General features: G+C 58.3%; 1 protein-coding gene and 1 long non-coding RNA gene across 2 annotated transcripts in view; one reads left to right on the top strand and one right to left on the bottom strand.

The window, feature by feature from the left end:
• Window positions 1–20,947, bottom strand: part of UMODL1 (uromodulin like 1) — a 58,859-nt gene extending 37,912 nt beyond the window's left edge. Inside the window, exons 1-6 of the mRNA XM_072807291.1 lie at window positions 20,862–20,947; window positions 19,389–19,735; window positions 13,416–13,577; window positions 12,253–12,374; window positions 9,295–9,481; window positions 7,201–7,341 (exon numbers count right to left, since the gene is read on the bottom strand). Of these exons, the coding sequence (XP_072663392.1) occupies window positions 7,201–7,341; window positions 9,295–9,481; window positions 12,253–12,374; window positions 13,416–13,577; window positions 19,389–19,735; window positions 20,862–20,947 (1,045 nt within the window). The remainder of the gene's footprint in view (window positions 1–7,200; window positions 7,342–9,294; window positions 9,482–12,252; window positions 12,375–13,415; window positions 13,578–19,388; window positions 19,736–20,861) is intronic.
• LOC140621360 (uncharacterized) lies at window positions 251–5,016 on the top strand. The gene is made up of 4 exons (XR_012021075.1): window positions 251–1,191; window positions 1,283–1,434; window positions 2,204–2,328; window positions 3,263–5,016. It is a non-coding gene; the product is annotated as an uncharacterized lncRNA (long non-coding RNA).
• Window positions 20,948–21,183: the final 236 nt, after the last annotated feature.

Below are 21,183 nucleotides of genomic sequence, written 5' to 3'. Positions count from 1 at the left end.
AACTTGCGCTGTATTTTCCACGGGGTCTGTACCTCTCAACCATTCCAGCAGATTGCTCATGTACATTAGCCTCTAAATGTAAAACATATGCTGCTCCCCTTAGCGCTGCGCGGCTGGGATTCACTCTGACACTCTGATCTGGAAAATTCCCTGGTCTTTTCTGCCTAAGAGAAGTGAGGGCGGCGGGGGGGAGGGGAGGGGACAGGGTGCAGCTTTTCCTAGTGATGTTTCGCCCTCGAGAGACCCTTTATCTTGAAGGAAACTTGCAACTCGTGACTTCGAGTAGCATGGCGCAGTGTGGCTGGCAACGTCCCTAACTGTAAATAGAGCCTGATCGCCTATCAGATTGCTCGCCAGAGTATTCTCAAGTACTGTATTCCCACCTTCCACGCTCGCTGATGGGACAGGACTCTCCCCCGGAGGCCACGGGACAGGAGAGGTAGGATGGTTGGCGGGGGGTTCTCTGCGAAGCCCTGTGGGCACATTTGTGCGTGGAGGGTGGTGCTGGTGTCTGGTCCGACTCCAGTGTCACGAAGCACAGCAGAGGAGTGTTTTGTTGCCAGAAGTGGGGCTGGCAGGTGCATTTCTTCAACATCCAGGGACCCTCAAACATGCCTTTTCATGCATTGACAATAAATACCGTTTTGAGTGCCTGCTGCTTGCCAAGTACAGAGACTCATTGGCAGAGACCAGGAGACAAGCCTCCTCCCTCCAAGGAGCTTCATCTGCTGTGAGATGGAAGATTCCAGTGGGAGAGGACGCCCTGGACACCTCCCATTCCTCGAGGGACGCTGGGGACCAGCCCGCAGGTCCCAGCATCAGCTCACAGCCTCCACCCCATCAGCGGGAAGAGGCAGCGAATAAGAACCTGATATCGTCACCCCCGTCACGCTCTGCACCAGCAAAGAAAAGGCCCCACTGCTCCAGAGCGCTGGTCAACCCCCAGCCCGGCACTCGGATGTGGGAAAGAAGGGGCATGGCCACGGGGGAGTCCCCGCAGGAGGCCTCACGTCGGCTCTGGATCAGGAACAGATAATCCAGAATCGGAGGCGCCCTCCAGCCAGAGGAGGCTGGGAAGGGTCGCCTCCGGTGATGGACAGGGACCGGGCTGTCTCATAGAATCAGCTTGGGGACCTCGTACCGACCGGTGACCTTCCTTTACCTGGACTTCCTCTTTTGAAAATGAGTACAGTAAGGGCAGATGCCTCCTGGGGGCGTTTGTTTTTTGTTTTTTTGTTTTTTTCTTTTTTTGAGATTTTGATATTTTATTTATTATTCACAGGCAGAGACACAGGCCGAGGGAGAAGCAAGCTCCCTGCGGGGAGCCCGATGCGGGTGGGACCCTGGGATCACGACCTGAGCCGAAGGCAGACGCTCAGCCACTGAGCCCCCCAGGGGCTCCCCGTTCTGGGGGTGTTCTAAGGGTTAAATAAGGTAAGACTGTAAACTGCTCATTCAAAGCCCAGGAGAGTTAAGTGCTGAGCGGCTCTTGGCTGTGTTATTGTTATGAACAAAGGTAGGGTTCTCGCCCTTCTGTCCCCTTATAAACATCTAGTTCACACTCAGTGATAACTATAAGCTCTATAGGGATCCCTGGGTGGCTCAGCGGTTTAGTGCCTGCCTTTGGCCCAGGGCGTGATCCTGGAGTCCCAGGATCGCATCCCACGTCGGGCTCCCTGCATGGAGCCTGCTTCTCCCTCCTCCTGTGTCTCTGCCTCTCTCTCTCTCTCTGTGTCTATCATGAATAAATTTTTTAAAAAATTAAAAAAAAACAATAAGCTCTATAACCACTTCACAATGTTAGTGAAAGTTCTAGTTTTCATGGCAAAATGTTGGGAGCAAGCTAACTGCCCCCATCCCTTGAGAAAAGTACCTAAGAGCATCGTATCATTGCCATAGCTGGTCATGACAGAGGTCGCCCTTACCCGTGGGGGGATACATCGCAAGGCCCCCAGCAGATGCCCGAGCCACGGAGAGCACCGCACCCTCATACATCATGTGTTTCCCCACATAGATTCCTAAGATAAAAATTTAACTTCTAAACCAGGCACAGTAAGAGATTAGCAACGGCCACTGATAATAAAAGAACAATTCTAACAATATACTGTAATGCAAGTTACGTGAATGTGGTCTCTCTCTCTCTCCCTCTCTCTCTCTCTCAAAATATCTTATTGCGCTGTCCTCACCCTTCTTATGATGACAGGAGATAACAAAAATACCGATGTGACAAGGTGAGGCGCCGCTGTGACACTGCGTTAGGCTACTGTCGACATCCGGACCGCACATCAGAAGCAGGATCATCTGCTTCCAGGACGCGGTTGACCGCAGGTGAGTGACCCCACGGAAAGCAAGCCTGCCTCTGAGGGGGACCACTCTATGACTTAACCATCGGAAATCCTTATCATGAAGCCCAATTCGCTCCCACGGAAAACTTTATGTGACATAATGGCGAGTAAAGAAAGCAGGATGCAAAGTTGTATGGGTAGCAGGATTTAAATAACATTTAAAAACCTAGCATAGGGATCCCTGGGTGGCGCAGCGGTTTGGCGCCTGCCTTTGGCCCAGGGCGCGATCCTGGAGACCCGGGATCGAATCCCACGTCGGGCTCCCGGTGCATGGAGCCTGCTTCTCCCTCTGCCTATGTCTCTGCCTCTCTCTCTCTCTCTCTCTGTGTGACTATCATAAAAAAAAAAAAAAAATGCTTAAAAAAAAAAATAAATAAAAATAAAAAAATAAAATAAAAACCTAGCATAAATAAATAAATAACATAACATAATATAAATAATAAATAAATAGCAAAAATAATAAAATAATAAAAATAAAAACAGTCTTCTGGGGGCACCAGGACGGGCATTTACCTTCCTCTGTCGGTAGAAGTTGTTAGAATAATAAACCAGGTTCCAGAATGACGAGACCAAGTTTTCGTGGCCACAAGGAGTGGGCTGTCTCTGATCTCGGCCGGGCCATTGGAGAGCAGGTGCCGAGGCCATCCACGCCTCCTCTCCTGCCCAACCTGTTCATGCCCTGCTGTCCTGCCGGTGCCTGTCCCCACCACGCCCACTGTCCCATCACCAGCCACTGCTCCGGGCACCCTGCCTGAACTGTTGCGTCCCTGCTTTGTGCCCTGCCCCAACTCAGAGTGGGATCGGCTGCTGCACATGGAGCAGGCCGGACCCCACAGGTGAACCCCTCACGTGGAGAACGTCTATGGCACCCGGGGCCCAGCTCCTTCTCTGCTCTGTCTTTGCTCCTCCATCCCTAGGGTCTAACCTCAAGGCCACCATGGGGCTCAGATGGTGATCGGGACCTTGGCCATCGTAGCGCCGTGCCCACCCTGATCTCAGCAGGGCCAGCACCCTCACGCAGTCTTCTCACCTCCCATGGAAGCGTCCACTATATCTCACCAGCTAAGGTGAGTCCTACCTGCAAAGAGGGAGAGAAACATAACCTTTGCAGCTGGGCTCATCTTCACAGAAAACTCCACATTCCATCACCAAGGAAGGAGAGATGGGATTTGGTCCTCTGGTCCCTTCTCCACCCAGCAGCAGAGCGCACCTGAGCACAGGTGCGTCGGGTCATCCCGTGTGCCCTCCAGAGCCCTGTCTTACTCAGAGGGCAGTCCCAGCAAAGCCCTGCTTGCTCATCTCCTGCCACGAAGGCCGCAGGAGCGGAGACAACACCGTATTGTGGAAAAATAGGACGTGCAACCTATGGCGTATGAAGGAGCCTTGCCAAAAAAAGGCCAAATCTGAATCTGAATCTGAATCTGAATCTGAATCTGAATGTGCCTCTACCTTAGGGGTTATTAACCTGGATGGAGACCAGAGGCAGACGTCAGGGGTCCACGCATATAGATGAGAAGAAGAATCTTTATTTTCATGCGCATCTAATATAATGTAACCTTTGCTTCATTCGTGACCCGGGTACCGGCGGAAACCACAGAAGTCCCGTATCACAGGACGATGTGGCACCCCTCTGAGCATCATCTGTGCTCACCACTGCTGAACTGCATGATTTAATCAATGCGTGAAGATGTGCATGGTGTACAAACTCAGGTTGGGCTCTCCAGAAACAGGCCCTGAGACGAGGACTTGCAAGCAGGTACTCTGGGAAATTGGGGCCATTAAGGGGAGGCGCACAGGGAAAGGAAGGTGACAGGGAAAGGCCTCTATGAAGATGATGCCGGAGTAGGCAACTGGACCCGGTTGCAGCAGGAGTCTCTGGGACATGATGCCACCTGCATGCCCTTCTCTGAAGGCTTCTGACAGGCAGACAGAGCAGCCACGTCAGCAATGGACAGTTGACCGAAGGGATGGAAGGGGACAGTGTGGCTTTGGACAGTTGTGTCACCATTTGGGGCCGTGAGATTTTGATAACTGTGTCTTGATATGGTCAAATTGCTCTGTCGTCCCATATGCTTGATGCACTTGGGAACATTTTGTGAAGGGATCCATTGGCTTCATCAGATGCGTAGGATCCAGCACCATTAAAGGAAGAGCTAACTGTGGGTTAGAAAATCCAGAGAATGGGGACAGGTATTAGGGCCCCTGGATGCAGGTATTAGGGCCCCTGGATGCCCATCGGCAGATCCCAGCTTATGGGAAACCCCACTGGGTGAAGGGGCACCGACTCCTCCAGCCATTACAAGGAGAACCAGAGAGGTGTAGGGAAACCCCAGATTTCAACTCAAACAAACTGTCAAAAACTTAGGATGATGATGGGAAATGAGAGATTTCAACAGACTGGATGTTTGATGAGTTTAAGGAACTGTGGTTTGGGGTTTTTAAGGGATGATATGATCTGATACTTGGGTTTTTTAAAATCTCTCTCTCTCATCTCCTAGAGTCACATCCTGGAGTGTGACAGACGGGGTGATACATTGAAGGGGGTTCAGAAGGATGGGGCAGGGGGCGGGCAGCAGATGGGGACAGAGATGGAGCAAAAGGGGTCCCCAGGGGGTCAGCGGACCTTCATCACACTCCTCTCTAGGCTTCGATCTGTCTACAAGTTTCCAGAATAAAGACTTAAGAATCCCCGTGGCCTTATCACCTCTGCGCGGGTGGGTTGTGCCTGGCCCTGCCCCCTGTCCCCAACCCCCAACCCCCTCCTCGCCACGCTGTCCCCACCGCCTCCTGGCTTCTGGACTCCATCACGCACGCACCTCTGCTGGGGCCTGACCTCATTCTGTGTGGGAGTTTTCCGAAGTTTCTGTAACCAATGACCCCAAAATAAGAGAAATTCACTCTTAGGGCTCTGGACGTGAGAGGTTGAAGACGCAGGTGTGGGAAGGCCTGTGCTCCTTCTGGAGACTTCTGGGGAGAATTCAGGCCCTACCCTGCACAGTCTCCGTGGCCGGTGGTCCCTTCACCATCAAAGCCCCGCCCAGAGCCTGTGCCCCCTCTGCTCCCCTCAAATAAGCCACCACTGTCCCCCCAGCTCAAGCCCCTTGGCTAATCCCATCCGCAAAGTGCCTTCTGCCTCGTGAGGGACAACCACAGGCCCTGGGTTAGCAGGTGGGCCGCTGCGGGGCGTGTTATTCAGACCAGACTGTACTCTGGTCTCCACCCAAAGGTCACCATGTCCCGGGGCCTCCCCTAGTCACCACCTCTGAGGCCACACCCCCAGCCCCCAGACCCAGCCCATCACTCTCCTTTGTCTTGCACCTGAACCGCTGCCCCACATTTGGTGTTCGCCCACATGTGCGTCCTTTCCTCACTGAAATGGGAACCAAGGGAGCAAGGGCTCCTGGACGCCGAGGAACATAGCAGATACTCATTAAAGTGTGTTGTATATGGGAATGGATGCACGAATGAATGAATGAATGAAGGCTAACCTGACCCTCACTGCTCCCTCCATCAACTGCTCGTCTTCCACTCAGCATCCCAGCTGCACCCGCGGCCCGGCTGCCTACAGACAGGTAGCCCTGCAGGCTGAGCTGTTCACCCCAACAACTGCAGGTGACCGTCATCCCCAGCTGGGGTGGGGGGACGTGGGGAGGCGGAGAAGACTTTCCAAGGGCAGCCTCTCGGAGGACCGCCAGCACACAAATGTGCTTTGGCAACTCCCGTCTTTGCAAAAGGCCCTCCCGGGGGTCCAGGCCTCCTGGGGCTCAGCCTCATTCCCCTGAGCCTCCTTGGGGTTCGCGTCTGAGAAGGATGGTTCCTCCTTGACCACTGGATGCTCTTTCCTGCCATGCTTCCTGCCTCCCCCGGCAATTTGTCAGCACCCCAACCTGCACGGAGTCCCAGCCAAGGCCCCCTCCCTTCTCCCAGTCATGCCCGTAGTCCAAGTGCGACCCCGGGATGCAGACACCCCCCGAGTTAGGCGTGTAGCGCAGCCCTCTCGGGGCTCCAGCACCAAATGTCCAACTTGGTCTGCACCTGGCACGGACCCTCAATTCCACCTCCATCTCAGTTTAAACTATCATCCAAGACGAGGCTAACAACCCTCGCCAGCCCCGACTCACCCGCGAATCACCACGTATTCGCGGTTCAACCAGGACGGGGTGAGCTGCCCCTTCCCCCTCTTCCTCTCCTGCATCGAATTGATCAGTAAGTCCCCAGGGCTCTCATCTCCAACGGATGCCTTGATTCCACCCCTCCACACCACCCTCCGGCCCCCAGACTCCAGCCCCCCGCGGACCCACGCTGCAGCACTTTCACAACGCAGCCACTGCTCAGTAGAAGCCCATCACACGCACACCCCACACCTGGTATACACCTGTCACCTCCCCTGACCCACCTGGGCCAGAGCCAGGCACTTGCTCGTCGGTGTCGTCTAGGTTGACTGCGGGATCACAGGGACAGACCAGGTCACTACTGTGGTCCCGGTGTAAGTATTGATCACATCCCCTTCACTCTCGGAAGGGTCCAGACGCAAGCAGTGAGCTATACAGGCATCTTCCTTGCACGTCACGCCTGGCAAGCGTCTGTTGTGTTCTCTACTGAGTTTCCCAAGAGCAAAAGTTGCAACCTATTTGCACGTGTTTCTATTACCAGCATCCAGCACGGTGGACGGCACATAAACATTCACTAACCCCAAGGACGAACCCACTACGGGATCCAGGATGCTGGAAGTGACTCTCCTCTGAACATGAGCCAGTCACACCCTCTTTGCAAGACACGATGGCCTGTGGACCATTTAGGCTGAGAAGGTTCCCTCAGCCATGCCTCCCCCACCAGGGGAGCCCCGATCACTCACCTCCACACATGCGGTTCAGCCTCTGGGGAGCTGAGGCCAGGGGATCAGGGTGGCAGGTGCACTGGGATGAGCCCTCCATGTGCAAACACTGCTCCCCTCCGGAGCAGGCACTGAGATCATCGAGGAAGCATTCGCCAACATCTATTGACAAGAGGAGTGGGTGAGACACTCGTCACAGCCCTAAGCACCTGGTCATTCCCATTAACCTCCAGGCTGGTGTCCCAAGGGCTGAAGAAGTGGCTTGGGCAGTGATCCCAGGGTAACTTCTGTCTCAGAGAGCCCCTGGGCCGGCCGGGCGCCTTCATCCACGCGGATGGCCCACGTCCCAGACACGCGGCGCGCTCACCTTGCAGCGCCATGGGCACCCGGCGGCAGTGGCAGGGGTTGGCTGCTGCCACCAGCAAGAACTGCTTAGGGGCTGTGTCGAGTCTGAAGGGTCATGAAATGAGGAGGTCCGAAGCTCCTGCCTAAGAATAGAGCCTGTGGACGGGCAGTCTTCTGGACCAGAAAGAGAATGGAGCTGCCCCTTGGCGTTCAGAAGAGACCTGTCCCTCTCCCGCCAGCCGGACGGCCTAGCAGAACCCCAGCCCAGACAAGGCTGCTCCGCAACCGGGATGAAGGGGGACAAAGCAAGGCCACGTCACAAACCTATCCAGGCCAGGCAGGAAACACAGACACCGGGTCACCTGCAAAGCAGCACCCCCCGTCCTGGCTGAAATGAGAGACTTAGCTCTTCACCAGCTATGGCTTCTCGTCGTGCTAGCCTCCCCCTCCTTCTAGACGAGATTACCGAGACACCCAGTCTCAGCATTGCACATGCTCACTGGGGTGTCTAACCTGGAATAGAGATAGAGGCCCCCTTCCTTAGACTCTCCCCACACGGTCCTGCAGTAAGACTCTCCAACACCCCCCACCAGATGGCCCGGGCTCCCCTGCTGGTCCATTCTCTCTCTCTCTCTCTCTCTCACGACCTTGAGTCATAAACTGGACTTGCTCACTACTGGTGCATTCTCATGGTCTCTGACCGGGGTGGCGGGGGGGGAGCCTCATCAGAACAGACAGGACAGCCCCTTCGGCACGGCTCAGTCTGGTCTTCAGGAACAGCTGCGGATTTGAAGGCAGTGGCATGCAATCCCCGGAGCTTTCGCTGGTCTCCAGACCCTGGCACATCCTTTTTTATGTATGACCTTTGGGGTCACAGACTCTCCAGCAGCAAGAGAGACCGACTGTCCCTCAGCCCAGGAGGCAGCAGGTGCCTCCCGCCATGAGCAAGAACGTTCCACGGATGGAGCCCAGCCTTCCGCTCCCACGCCATCCACGGCTGCTCTCAGGCCACAAGGGCACAGCCGAGCTGTTGAGACAGAGGCCGTGCAGCCCGCAGCCAAAAATATTTACTGTGTGGCCCATTTCAGAAAACGTTTGCTGACCCCTGGCAAAGACCCCCCCACTCCCACCCCAAAGAATAAGACCAGGTGATTTCTTCCAGAAACAAGACTACTTCTGTGTGTTTAGCACAATTTTGTGGCTGTGCTACTAACCGGGCCTCCTAGGGCCAAGGGTGTCCTTGGCAAAGGTGGGAAATGGCAAGAGGGAAGGTTAGGGAGCCAAGAACTGAAGAAACAGGCTGCGGTTCAGTTGTTCTGGGACCTGCTCACCAGCACTTGGGTGGAAGGGGAATCCGGGGTGGAAGGGTGTGGAGGAGACACGAGGGGGCCAGCGAAGGGAAGGGCGATGTCGGTGCAAACCCTTCTGGGGGCGCCTGGGGTCACGTAAGCATCCGACTCTTGGTTTCAGCTCAGGTCATGATCTTGGGGTCGTGAGATTGAGCCCCAGGTCAGGCTGCACGCTCAGCGGGGAGTCGGCCTAAAGAATCTCTCCTCTGCCCTTCCCCCCACTTGTGCACCTGCTTGCTTTAAGATAAATAGATAAATCTCTTTAAAAAAAAATCCTTCACCTTGGAGCTCAGAGTTTAAACTTGGTTTGGGCCAGAAAGAGCTAAAGACAGGTCAGGCCTCCCCTCACCCGCTGGACCGTCCATCCTGCAGCCCCCCCCATGCCCCCCACCCAGGGGAGGACGGAGGGAAGGAGCAGTACCTTGCACCTGGATGTTGATCACTTCATAGACGCGCTTCACGACCTCGTCCAGCATGACGGAGACGGTGGCCACGGGCACCGGCCGCGGCAGGCCCAGCAGCAGCCATGACACGGTGGTGGCGGCGTCCCCGCTGGCTGACTGCACGGGGTGGACGGCGGGGCGCAGCGGCTGCAAGGCGCTGGTGACCTGCGAAGCCAGAGTCAGAGCGTCCCTCGGTGGACAGGCACCCGTCACACGGACGGGGAGACTGCAGTCCAGAGAAGTAAAGACTGTGCGCACACGCGCGTGCACACACACACCGCCCCGCCCCGCTCCGCAGAAAAGACCTTCTGCAATGGTTCTCTATCTGTCATCATCCCAGTAAGAGCCCTGCCAACCAGATCCTAAATACTTTTGCAGACAGGTGTCGGGTGTTAAACGAGGGTCCCTCCAAAAAAAAAACCCGTGTCGAAGTCCTAATCCCCAGAACGCCGGAATGTGACCTTTTTTGGACATAGGGTCGTTGTAGACGTCGTTAGTTATGATACGGTCATTGGGGTGGGCCCGGGACCGGGACGACCGGTGTCCTTCCACAAAGAACTCTGGACACACAGACACGACAGGCCCGAGACAGGGGCCTGGGACGGACCCTTCCCTTGCGGCCGTCGGCTGGGGTGGCCCTGCCCGCACCTCGCGTCCAGACTCGCAGCCTCCAGAAGGGGCGGTGCGAGCCTCCCGCCTGCGGGGCTGCGTCAGGGCCGCCCCAGGACCCCGGGTCCCCCTCCCCCGGAGGTAGACGTAGATGGGGTCAGGCACCGTCTCCTATTGGGTATGCCCGGGTTTGCTTCCCATTGTGCTTTTGAGGCTTAAAGATTCCTTTTCTCATTTCCTGCACATTTGCTTTCCCGGTCCTCTGGCCTCCAGACCCCGGGACCACGTTGGTCGCACGATCGCCGGGAAGATGGGCGGCACGGGGGCAGGCCCTGCCAGCCAAGCCTCCCTGGGGGCGCCCCAGCAGCCCCGACACGCCCTCACGGGGGACACAGGGCTCATCAGGCGGGAGCCAGAACAGGGCACCGCATGGGGATCCCTGAGTCACCCATGGGAGACAGGGCCCCTGTGGGTGGTAACAGTCTGCCTGGAGCACCCGACGGGGAAAGGGGTGACCCGGGACAGTAATATTTAAAACACCAACGACCGCCTCTGGGAACCTGCATTGTCAGCACGGCCGTAAGCTCGCGACGTGAACTGCCGAGCCCTCAAAGCCCTGTCCCAGGTGGGAGGTAACTGAGGCACAGAGAGGTAACTCGCCCAAGGTCACACGGGGATGAGTGGCAGTGTCGGGATTTGCCAGGCAACCTGGCTTCCCCTGGCCAACTGGGCCGCTCCAGCCCCCCAAGAAGCCACAAAGAGACAAAAATCACTTGCAGTTGGGACAGTTAAGGAGGCTTCCTGGTGGAGGTGACGCCTTGGAATAGCTGTCTAGGTGGGCAGCCCAGAGCAAGGTGAGTGGGAGTGCCATCCGTCCTGGGGCTGCCCCTGCCGGCTGGTCCAAACGCCAGCAAGGGACCCCATTCGGTGACCGACACCGTGAGCCCCAGCTACAGATGGGGCATGTCGATGGGCCCTAAAGGTCAGGTGGGACCGGCCATGTCATGGGCCTGGCTCCATGCGGAAGGGAGACGTGGGGCCCCTTGTTCAAAAATTATTGCACGTTTCAAGAGGCAGAAGCTGAGCATTAAGCCGAGGGTGAGGCCCTTGTATCCATGGGGCGGCTGCACGGGTCGCTCGCCCAGGAAGTGACCCTGACCTGGGACTGTCACCCTGGGAAAGCCGCCCTGCGGTGACCAGGAGCCATGCCCGGGCCATCCCAAGGCTCCCAGGACGGTGGTGCCAGCAGCTGCGGGCAAGGACTCCTGGTGAGGAGGCTCCGCAGGTGACAGCAAGGATGAGCTGTGCCCCCCACGGGGGCCTCTTCACCAGGACCCGAGTCACCCCTCAGGGGACGCGCGGCCACATCTAGACACATTTTTGGTTATCACAGCGGGGAGTGTTCCTGGCTTCGTGTGCGTGGAAGGCAGGACCCTGGGGGAACCCTGTGATGACACGTGAATCGTGCGGAGGCCGAGGACCCTCATCGACGCGTCCCCGCCCAGCGCTTACCAGGATGCCTGCAGAGCGAGGACCTCAGCCACCTTGAGTGAGGTTAGTGAGGGCACAGCTCTGGAGCTGAGGCGTCTACACTGGGGCACGCTTTGATTTAAGCTAAAAGATCGAGGGTTCCGTGCTCTAAGCGGTGAGGGGGTAGCTGACATCGCTTCTGTCTCAGAACAGCTGCATACTGCCGGGTGTGCATTTTATTGCACATAAATCACACCTCTTTAGAGCTGTCTTTTTTTTTTTTTAATTAAGAATTCACATTTGGGGGACACCAGTGGCTTGGTGGTTGAGTGTCTGACTTTGGCTCAGGCTGTGACCCCGGGATCCTGGGATCGAGTCCCACATCGGGCTCCCTGCATGGAGCCTGCTTCTCCCTCTGCCTGTGTCTCTGCCTCTCTCTGTGTCTCTCATGAATAAATAAAAATCATTAAAAAAAAAAAAAGGGGGATCCCTGGGTGGCGTAGCGGTTTAGCGCCTGCCTTTGGCCCAGGGCGCGATCCTGAGGACCCGGGATCGAATCCCACGTCAGGGTCCTGGTGCAAGGAGCCTGCTTCTCCCTCTGCCTGTGTCTCTGCCTCTCTCTCTCTGTGACTATCATAAAAAAAAAAAAAAAAGTAAAGAAAAAGAAAAAGAAAAAAAAATTAAAAAAAAAAAGAATTCACATTTGGTTCAGAGTCAGGCATTTTGGGGTCACTCGTGGAACTTCCCCCACCCTGGATCCCCACCCAGGGTCTGCACCTGTACCAGCCCTGGGGGACCTGCCCTGGAAAGGAGGCCGGACCAGGCTCCCCACATCCTCCACCCCCCGCCTCACCTACCATGGAGTGCAGAAGCCGCATGTGATCCAGGAGTCGGGGGTCCACTTCCTTGAGCAACTTGAAGTCCATTTTCACCAGGACAGTCACATTGTACCAGAAGGTCACCGGGTTCCTCTCTGGAGCTGCACGAGGGCACATCCTGATGAGCTACAGGCCCGGGACAGGCTGGGGCCCACGGAAGCCCACATAAATCTGCCACCAGGGACAGCGTGGGACACCCCTCACTTCTCTTACACCCCGAAGTATATAACCCTACACACACTGTAGAGCATATTACCGTGTATAATGTCCCTAGATAATACTGGATACGTCATAAATAACTTAGACGATAATGTATATAGTGTAGGAGTATAATTGATTCACGTTATACATAATGTGATATTTTGCACCGTGTATCCTGTTACTTCATCCTGTATTAATACCATATATACTATACGGATGCTGTAACATTGTGACATAGATCCCATATGATATATATACATTATTTATCATAATTTCCCTACTTCTGAACCTTGACCGACCCGTTCTCCTGGGGGCAGCCCACGGTCAAGACAGAACTTTTCAGGGGCACCCGGTGGTTCAGTGGTTGAGCATCTGCCTTTGGCCCAGGGTGTGACCCCGGGGTCCCGGGACGGAGTCCCACATCGGCTCCCTGCATGGAGCCTGCTTCTCCCTCTGCCTGGGTCTCTGCCTCTCTCTCTGTCTCTCATGAATAAATAAATAAAATCTTTAAAAAAAAAAAAAGAGCAGAACTTTTCAGACCTATCAGGTATGTCGTGAGGGCCAGGCCACAGACCTGCCAAACCTGTGCCCTGAGAATGGCCTTGGTCCCTGTGGTCCTGCAGGGCCACCAGTCACCAACTTCACATCTCCCTGCTGTGACGCAGTTCAGCTTCCAACCAGCACCAGCCGGAGCCCCCGGGCTTCCCCGGGCACACTTGGGAGGTTGGAGTCCCTGCTCTTCCAAGACTCTCTTCCTTCCTCGGGGCACCTGGGAGCTCTCCGCCCCCCTGAGATTTCAGGGGCCAGATTCGGACAAAGACATTGCCCAGGAGTGGAACGCGCCCATGCACACGGCTGCAGGCTCTGTGAGACGGAGCTGCTGCTGCTTCTGGAAACCCACTCCACCCCAACCTTCACTCAGACCGAGGCTTCAACCCTACCTCGGGGAGCAGGAGCCACGCAGTGGTGGCCCCGGGATGAGGGGCAGCACTTCCGAAGCCCGGGGCAGTCGGTGTCCAGCATGCATGGTGACACAGGTGCTTCTGACCCCACCTCCGGGCAGACCCCAGGTCTCGAGGCAAACTCCCTGGACCGATTCAGGGCTGGGGGGAAAGGGATCAGCGGTCAGTGATGCACTGCTTCGGGCACTCCCAACGCTGGATGCCATCTGTGGTTCCTGGAGACACGCAGCATGACCTGCCCAAGGGCCGTGTCCGGGCTGGGCATCGCCTCACCACGTCCTGCAGAGCAACCATCCAGAGCCATTTGCTCTGACTTTAATATAATATAGTCTGACCATCTTTCCTGGGAGGAGACAGTGTGAGCTGGGGGGCTAGGTGTCCCCTCTTTCTAGGCCAGGTGCAGGGGCTTCACCCCCCAGAGACCCCCTTGCTGCTCCGTGTCCCACTCATTCACTCACTCACTCATTCAATATTTACAGAGAACCTACTATGCATCAGGCATGTGCCAGGCGCCCAGGATTCAGCAGCAGGCCAGAGGCAAAGTCCCTGCCTTCAGGACACTTAGATTCCAGGGGCAGAGCCAGTATGCACATAGACCTAAGAACTAGCCCCAGGAGTGGGAGAGACACGGGGGGGGGGGGGGGGGCTTTTGAAGAAAAGGGCTTTTGGAGACTGAGATGCAGCAAAGCTACCAGAAGAATCCATGCCCTCAAGGGGACCTGGCCAGGAGTCTCGGTGCTGGCGCTTAGGGTGATGGAAAGCTCGAAAGCAGGGAGAACTTGACCCTGGGGAGGCCAGGATGCTGCCCTCAAGGCGGGGGCGCTCTGCTGGGGGTGCTTCTGTGGCAGGACCTGCGGCAGCCTGAGCGGTTGCACGCCCAGAGGTGCAGCTGGGCTCAGGACAGACGGGGACGAAGGGACCCTGGCAGCTGAGAGCTCGAGGCAGCTGGGGGGCAGCAGGGAGGGGCCCAAGGAAGGTGAGGCCCCAGCGCAGGCGTCCGAGGAAGGGCCTGTGCCATCCCCAGCCTTCCTGTCACCCACCCTGGAGACGAGCACTCCAGCTACCTTGGGTGTCAGGCAAGCCCGGGCACAGCTCCGTCTAGATTCATCTAAAGCCCCACACCCCCCGGGACCTCTGGAAGTGCAGTTCCGGGCCCTCCAGACTCCAGGGAACGCAGAAGAGGCCAGCAGGTGACCACCCTCTGCAAACGTCCCTCGAGGGTGGGGAGGGAGATGCGTGGCGTCCCATGTGGAAGGGAAGTGGAGGGGCTGCAGTCCTGGGGACAGTCTGGGTCCCCCCACGGTCTCCACAGAATGCTCCACAGACAGAAAGAAGGGGGGGGGAGGTCCTTGTGCGGGAGCACATCACCCAGGGTAGCTGTGCCAGCCAAGGAGGGGAAGAGAAAGCCGGAAGTGCCCTGAGGGAGAGAGTCTGCATCGCTCTTCTGGGGGAGCCAGGCCACCAACGGCTCGCTACCTGACCCACGCTGCTGAGCGAGGGCCTGAAAGTCCCCCTGGGTACCGCTGTCCTTTCCACGCTGTCTGTGGCTCCCCCGCCACATCCCAGACATGCAGGTGCCCATTCTGGAGTCTGAGGTCCCAGGGACGTTGCCACGCTGGGCCTGGCTCTGGGGACATGGAGCATGGGCCTGTGGTGCAGCCTGAGACTGTCGCTGGGGTGCAGACACCAGCATCCCTGCAGGGCCACCGCTCAACGACCTCCGGCTCGCTGCCTTCCCTCCCATCCTAAAAACCAACGGTCCCGAGGCTAAGGAGACATGAGACCAGATGTCACCTGGGCTCCCAGGACAGAACAAAATGACATTTGGGGGGAAAAAAATAGTGAACTCTAAATGAAGCGTGAAGTCGGTTCCTCCGTGGGGACCAAGGCGCCAGGGTAACCGAAGGCGCTCCCCTCGGGGGAGCCGGGGAGGGAGAATGGGAACCACCTCTCTACAAATCTACAGCCAGGCCAAACCCAGAGGTTCACTTAGATGCGAAGCAAAACCAGGCCACGGAGAAAAAGCGGCTCCTCGAGAAACGATTGCTCGATTGCGCGATCGCAACGGGTCACGTTTCAAGGTCACGTTCACCTGAGTGCGGCTGCTGCCCGCGCTCCTCCTCCGTCCTCACCCCGCTACCTACTCTCTGAGGGCCCAGGGGAGCAGTCAACAGTTCCAACCGGGTGGAAAGTCAAAAAGCCGCTTCTCCTTCCACGAACTCGGCACCGACAGTGCAACAGGCCTGCCCAGTGCCTGGCAACCCACGATTGGTCACAGGCCAACCAGACAGCAGGGAGGTTTCCATCGCGACAGTGGCACCGAAGTGTCCCCGGGGCTGGGAATCTGACGGGGGCCCTGGAATAATCGTTTCCACCCTGCATCCTTCCCCCCATAGGGGTCCTGGTCATCCGTAGGGGAGGAGGGGGGAGGGGGGAGCCTCCCGGCCCCGTGGGGTCTCGTGCTCGCCCAGAATGATGAGCCCGCAGAAACCAGGGGTGTCACCCCTGTGGGTGGGCATCGGCCAAGACTCTCCCCACCCAGAGAATCCATCGCCAGTGAATCATCCAACCATGCACAGCCGTGTTTGTGCCACCCGAGACGTCGGGAGCAACTAGATGCACGGGGCGGGGGTGGGGTGGGGGGGGGCTTGCTTCATGAATGCCGCTACCTCCATGCCCACGACACGGCGCCACGTGGCCGCTAAGTCACATCTATTGACGGGAAGGATGTTCCAGGGGAATTGCTAAGTGGTAAGAGAATTGCTAAGTGGTAAGAGGGTACAAAGAATCCCAGCCGGGGCGACCGGGCTTTTCTAGAATGCCTGCCCTGACTGAGCAGGGGCCACGGGAAAATATGGACCACGGGTATACGCGGGCAGCGGGCGACCGGCTAATTTCTCTTCGTTCTCTTCTAGGTTTCCAGCTGTTCGGCAAGGCTCGCGCGTTCACTTCTGTGATTGTATTGACGACACATTTAAATAAAGTCGTGGGTGATTTATCATTGTTTCCCCAACGCTGGACTTGAAAAAAAATAAATGGAAAAAGTCATCTAGAGCGCAGAGGACATCACATGGGTACCCATAACTGCCTTCCCTTTTTCAGAAGGCCCGTTGCTGCGTGGGCGGGGACAGAAGCCAGCCCGTCTGAGGGGTTCGCGGTGGCCCCGGCCCAGAAAACCCGTCGCCGAGATGCAGGTCACCCCACACTCGGAGGGAAGGGAATCTGCTGCCCTCCTGCTGCCCCCCCCCCCACATTCCTAGGCTTGTCCCCGCCGCTACTGCAGGGTCCCAGCCCTGCCTCGTTCTGCGCAAATCGACCCGCGGGTGTCGCGGGGCACCCCAGAGACTTCCCACTTCCCTTCCAGCCTGTCACCAGGCACCTCTGAACGGGTCTGATCATTCGCTCGAGCTTTGATCAAAGGAGGCGAGCAAGCGTGAAGAGGGCGGTGCTGCCATCCGCTCGGCCCGGTGGCAGCTGCATGTCACCCCTGCCCTGGCATCGGGCAGGGGCCCTCCTGGGGAAGAGGCCCAGGCTCTGTGCCCCTGTCGCTACACCGCTGCTCCTCCCCCCCGCCCCCGTCCCCTTCCTCAGATGCCACAAACTGAATCCGGCCGGGGGCGGCAGAGACGCAGCCCAAGTCGGTGCCACGTTGGTCGAGGCACCTGACACCCCTGCCCCCCACTCCGCGCCGCCGTCTGTGACCCCATCTGCATTAGGGCAATGCTCCGGGCCGGCCGGCGGCGACCAGGCACCTACCCAGCTGGCCTGTCATAAAGGACACGGGCAATGAAGACCCACTGCCTCCTCTTCTCCTTCCTGCCGGGCTCCCACACAGCTGCTAGAACGACCCCCCAAGACCCAGGGGGAACCCCTGCCCTGCTCAGCCGCCTCGGAGGGGCCTCTGATGAGAGCTCCAGGGGACTCCTCCCTTTCTCGCTCCCAGCGTGTCCCCCTTCCACAGCCTCACCATTCCCTGTGGGTCCCCCAGAGAGCCCTGCCCATGGGACTCTCGGATCTAGAACATTCTGGGCCTCCCCACACCTGCTGAGTCCCTAATTAAAGGTGCCAACGCTTCAGAAGTGGGGCTGAGGTCCCACAGGAGGCACTTCCTGGGAGCTGGCTTGTGGAGGGCAAGAAAGATGAGGAGCGGGTGACAAGGAGGGGACGCCACTCCAGCCCTCCGTCTCCCGGGAGAATTAGCTTGTTGAGCCCCGCAGGGCAGCCGCCCGACAGAAAAGCACCAGTCAGCGCCGGTGGGGCTGGCGGGGCTCAGACCCTGTGGGGGGGCTCCTCGGACGCTCTGGACAGATGGCCTCCCTGGTCAAGTGATGTCACAGCAGCAGCGAGCAGGTGGGAAGAGAGGATGGATGGGACAGGGTGGCGCCCACCTCTGCCACCAAATCCTGAACCCCCAGACCGAGGTGCTACGGCCTGAGGCCTCCCTGACACGGGGACCCCCACACTCCCCAGGAAGAGACGTGCTGCTGCTGCCAGGCAGGGCTTCCTGTGCACATGTGGCCCTTAGAGACGGGGGGACCAGTGTCAGCACAGGAAGGGGCTCCCCAGACCTAGCCCCTGGCATGGCCCCACCCTGCAAGAGCCCCCAAGGGCACCAGTGGGGACCCCCCCACCCCGAGCTGAGACCAGGCCCTGAGGTCAGCCAGAGCCACCTGGTTTTTGGCGGCGATGGCCTTGGCGATAGTGGTGTCATTTCACCCGTCATCTCCATGTGTGGCCGTCCCAACAGGGTCAATGGGAAGGGTCAGCCATCCCTGTCCCCTGTGAGGTGGCTTCGGGGCCCTGAGAAGGGCACGCTCAGGATGACTCTGTGTGCCAAGCCCACATGGCCCTTCTGCAGAGTCTGCACCAAACTCTGGGAGGGGTGGGCGCCGACCCCCCAGGTGTGCAGCATCCTGGCCTTGGGCCCCGGGGATGCCTCCCCCCCAGACCCCCAGAGTGCTGCTCTGTGCACTCTGGAGATAGCACCCTCCTGTCTAGGGGCGGCCCCTGGAAACTCAGGGGAGCCACACCCTCCCCACTTCCCCTGCACGGCAGGGTGGGGTCAGGGACACCTTCTGACAGCTCCGAAACTCATTTTAGATCTGGTGTTGACTCAACTTTAACCACCACCGCCCCACCCACACGCACACACATGCATCCTTTCCCCTGGAAGAGGTCTTCTGGAAAGTTCTCTCTAGGTCAAGAGGCTGAGCCCTGAATGTTCCAAAGCCCAGCCCCCCTGGCCTCTCACGCTTCCCCGGGCACAGCCACCCTGGCCGCCCGGGGAACTGCCTCAAGCATCCTCCAAACAGCCCCGAGGAAGGAAGGGGACCTGGGGGCCCCTGGGCAGTTAGGGGGTGCCGAGAGGAGGGTTTCCCTTCCTTTCACACAGTGGGGGCTCAGATTAGGATTTCGGGTGAAGGAAACACTCATTCCACTACAGCTTTAAAAGGAAACGGTCGGCTGCCAATATAGAAGAGGTTGCAATGCTGGTTCTCAACCTCAGCTACACGTTCAAATCACTCAAGAGCTTAAAAAAAAAAAAAAAAAAAAAAAAGTCCCAATGCCCCAGCTGTGCCCCAGACCAATTCTATCGCCTTCTCTGAGGATGGGATCCAGGCATTAGCATTTTTAAAGCTGCCCAGGGGCCTTGAGGGTGCAGGCAGGCCTGAGAGCGGCTGCTTGAGAGTGGAGGTTCTCAAAGGGGGGCCCCCAGAGCATCAGCAGCGGCGGGGAACTTGTACTCCTCCCGGACCCGCTGGTTCCGAGACCTGGGGGTGGGCCGGTGGCCTGTGCTTGGACAGGCCCTCCTGACCTTCCTCGCGCACGTTCTAGCCTCTTGCAGGAGGGCTAAGGGGTGCGAACAGGGCCTGTGCTGAGTCCCTTCAGGGGTCACAGGGAGAGGGCAGGGGAGGGGCCCCCCCACCTACCCGCCGGCCGCCCCGGACTCACGCAGGACACAGTAGAGGCCCAGCTGCTCGTAACCCGCACAGCAGTCGGTCACGTTCCTGGACACGGGGACCTCCACGGCCAGGCACTGGGTTCTGTACACCGTCTTGGGGCATCGCCTCCACGGGATCCACCCGCCGCAGGGAGCGTGGGTCACGTGCGACGTCTGGACAGCCTCCACCTTCTGGATGGTTCGGGTCACGCTGTAGTTGCACAGTTGGAAGCTCAGCAAGGAAAGGCCTTTTTCTACGGGGTGGTTGGGGGTGCGGGGAGGAGAGATGGAGGAAACAACCAAGGAGAAAAAGCCGAAATCAAATGGATAGAAGGGGTTCTGGACCAGGCCTCCACTTCTGCAAGAGCAGGGGAGACAAGACCTCCTGCCCCTGCACCCCCTGCACCCCCTGCACCCCCTGCACCCCGGGAGTCTTCCACCAGCCCACAGAGAAGTCAGGCGATTGCGTGAACTCAGGCAAGTCAGGTGTAAACGGGGACCCTGCACGCTCAAAAGTGCTCTCCGCAGACACAGACGGTAGGGACCAGACATCTGGGGCTCAGGTCCCCGCTCCCTGACCCGTGTCCCCCAGTTCTGCAGGCTGGAAAATCCTGTGCTCGCCTCTGAATCTCCACGAGCCTCGAGGGCCTCATATGTGAAACGAGTTCGCCACCGTTCCCTCCATAAGGGCTGCTGCGTGCCAGGCTCAGGTCCCAAGGGCGGCCTTTTTCGGAATAAGCAGCGGCCCAAGCACACAGGAGACGTTCCCAGGTGGTGAAGCTCAGCGTGTGACACCCACCTGCCCGCTCCGTCTCTGCGTCTCTCACCTGGAGCCCGGTTGCTGTGCACAGACGCCCACGGCCCCCATCCCTGGGTTCTCAGGACCCCCGGGCACCCCCTCCCTCTCCAGCCTGGGTCCTGGGGCGTCCCATCTGCCCGTGGAGCCTCTGTTGCCTCGTGTAGCAGGGACTGCTATGGGCCGAATCATGTCCCCACCCACCCCTCCAAAATCCACGTGCTCAAGTCCTGGGAAGGGGTGTCTGCAGACCTAATCGGTTAAGATGGGGCTACGCCACACTGGGTGGCTCCAATCCATCATGACACATGTCCTTACAAAAGGGGGAATCTGGACACAGAGACAGACACGCACACACGCAGAGGAGGTCACGGGAAGACGCAGGCGGACGTCGGAGAGATACGTCTACTAGCCAAGGAGCGCCGAGCCCGTCCACAGACCCCCAGAAGCGGGGGCAGAGGATGGAGCAGATGCCCCGTCCCAGCGCGGGGGGAGCCAGCCCTGCTCACACCCTGACCTCCGGCTCCTGGCCCCAGAGCTGGGAGGAGGAAAATCTCCAGGGCTTGGAGCTTCGTCAAGGCAGCCCCAGGGAGCCAAGGCTCCACACCGGCCTGGGGCCCCGCGCTGTGGGCTCTCGGGGCAGGATGAAGGGACGGCCTGATGCCCTTTACGCTCTCAGATGCCTGACCTGTGAGCCGAGGCTTTAGGAAACTGTCCCGAGTGCGTACCCCTCGGGGACAGGAGCTTTGTGTCGGCAGCAGAAATCGTCAGCATCGCCAGCACCAGGGCGGCGCCCCCAGACTCCCTCCCTGGGCTTCACGGCATCCCACGAGGGTGCAGAAAGCGAGACTCTGGGGGCTGGCGACCCCCAGGGAGAAGCAGAGCCGAGCCAGCCCTCCAGCCCAGGTTGAGGAGGGGGCCCGCAGCCTTGCTCTGGGCAGAACCCGGGGCCGAACCCCAGCACCCAGAGCGAGCCCAGTCCAGAGCTACACCCACGGTGCTGACTGGGA

This window comes from Canis lupus, chromosome 30 (assembly GCF_048164855.1).
Source record: "Canis lupus baileyi chromosome 30, mCanLup2.hap1, whole genome shotgun sequence".
Classification (NCBI taxonomy): domain Eukaryota; kingdom Metazoa; phylum Chordata; class Mammalia; order Carnivora; family Canidae; genus Canis; species Canis lupus.
The sequence above is the reverse complement of the archived record's forward strand: the minus strand, read 5'-3'. Positions and strand labels throughout refer to the sequence as shown.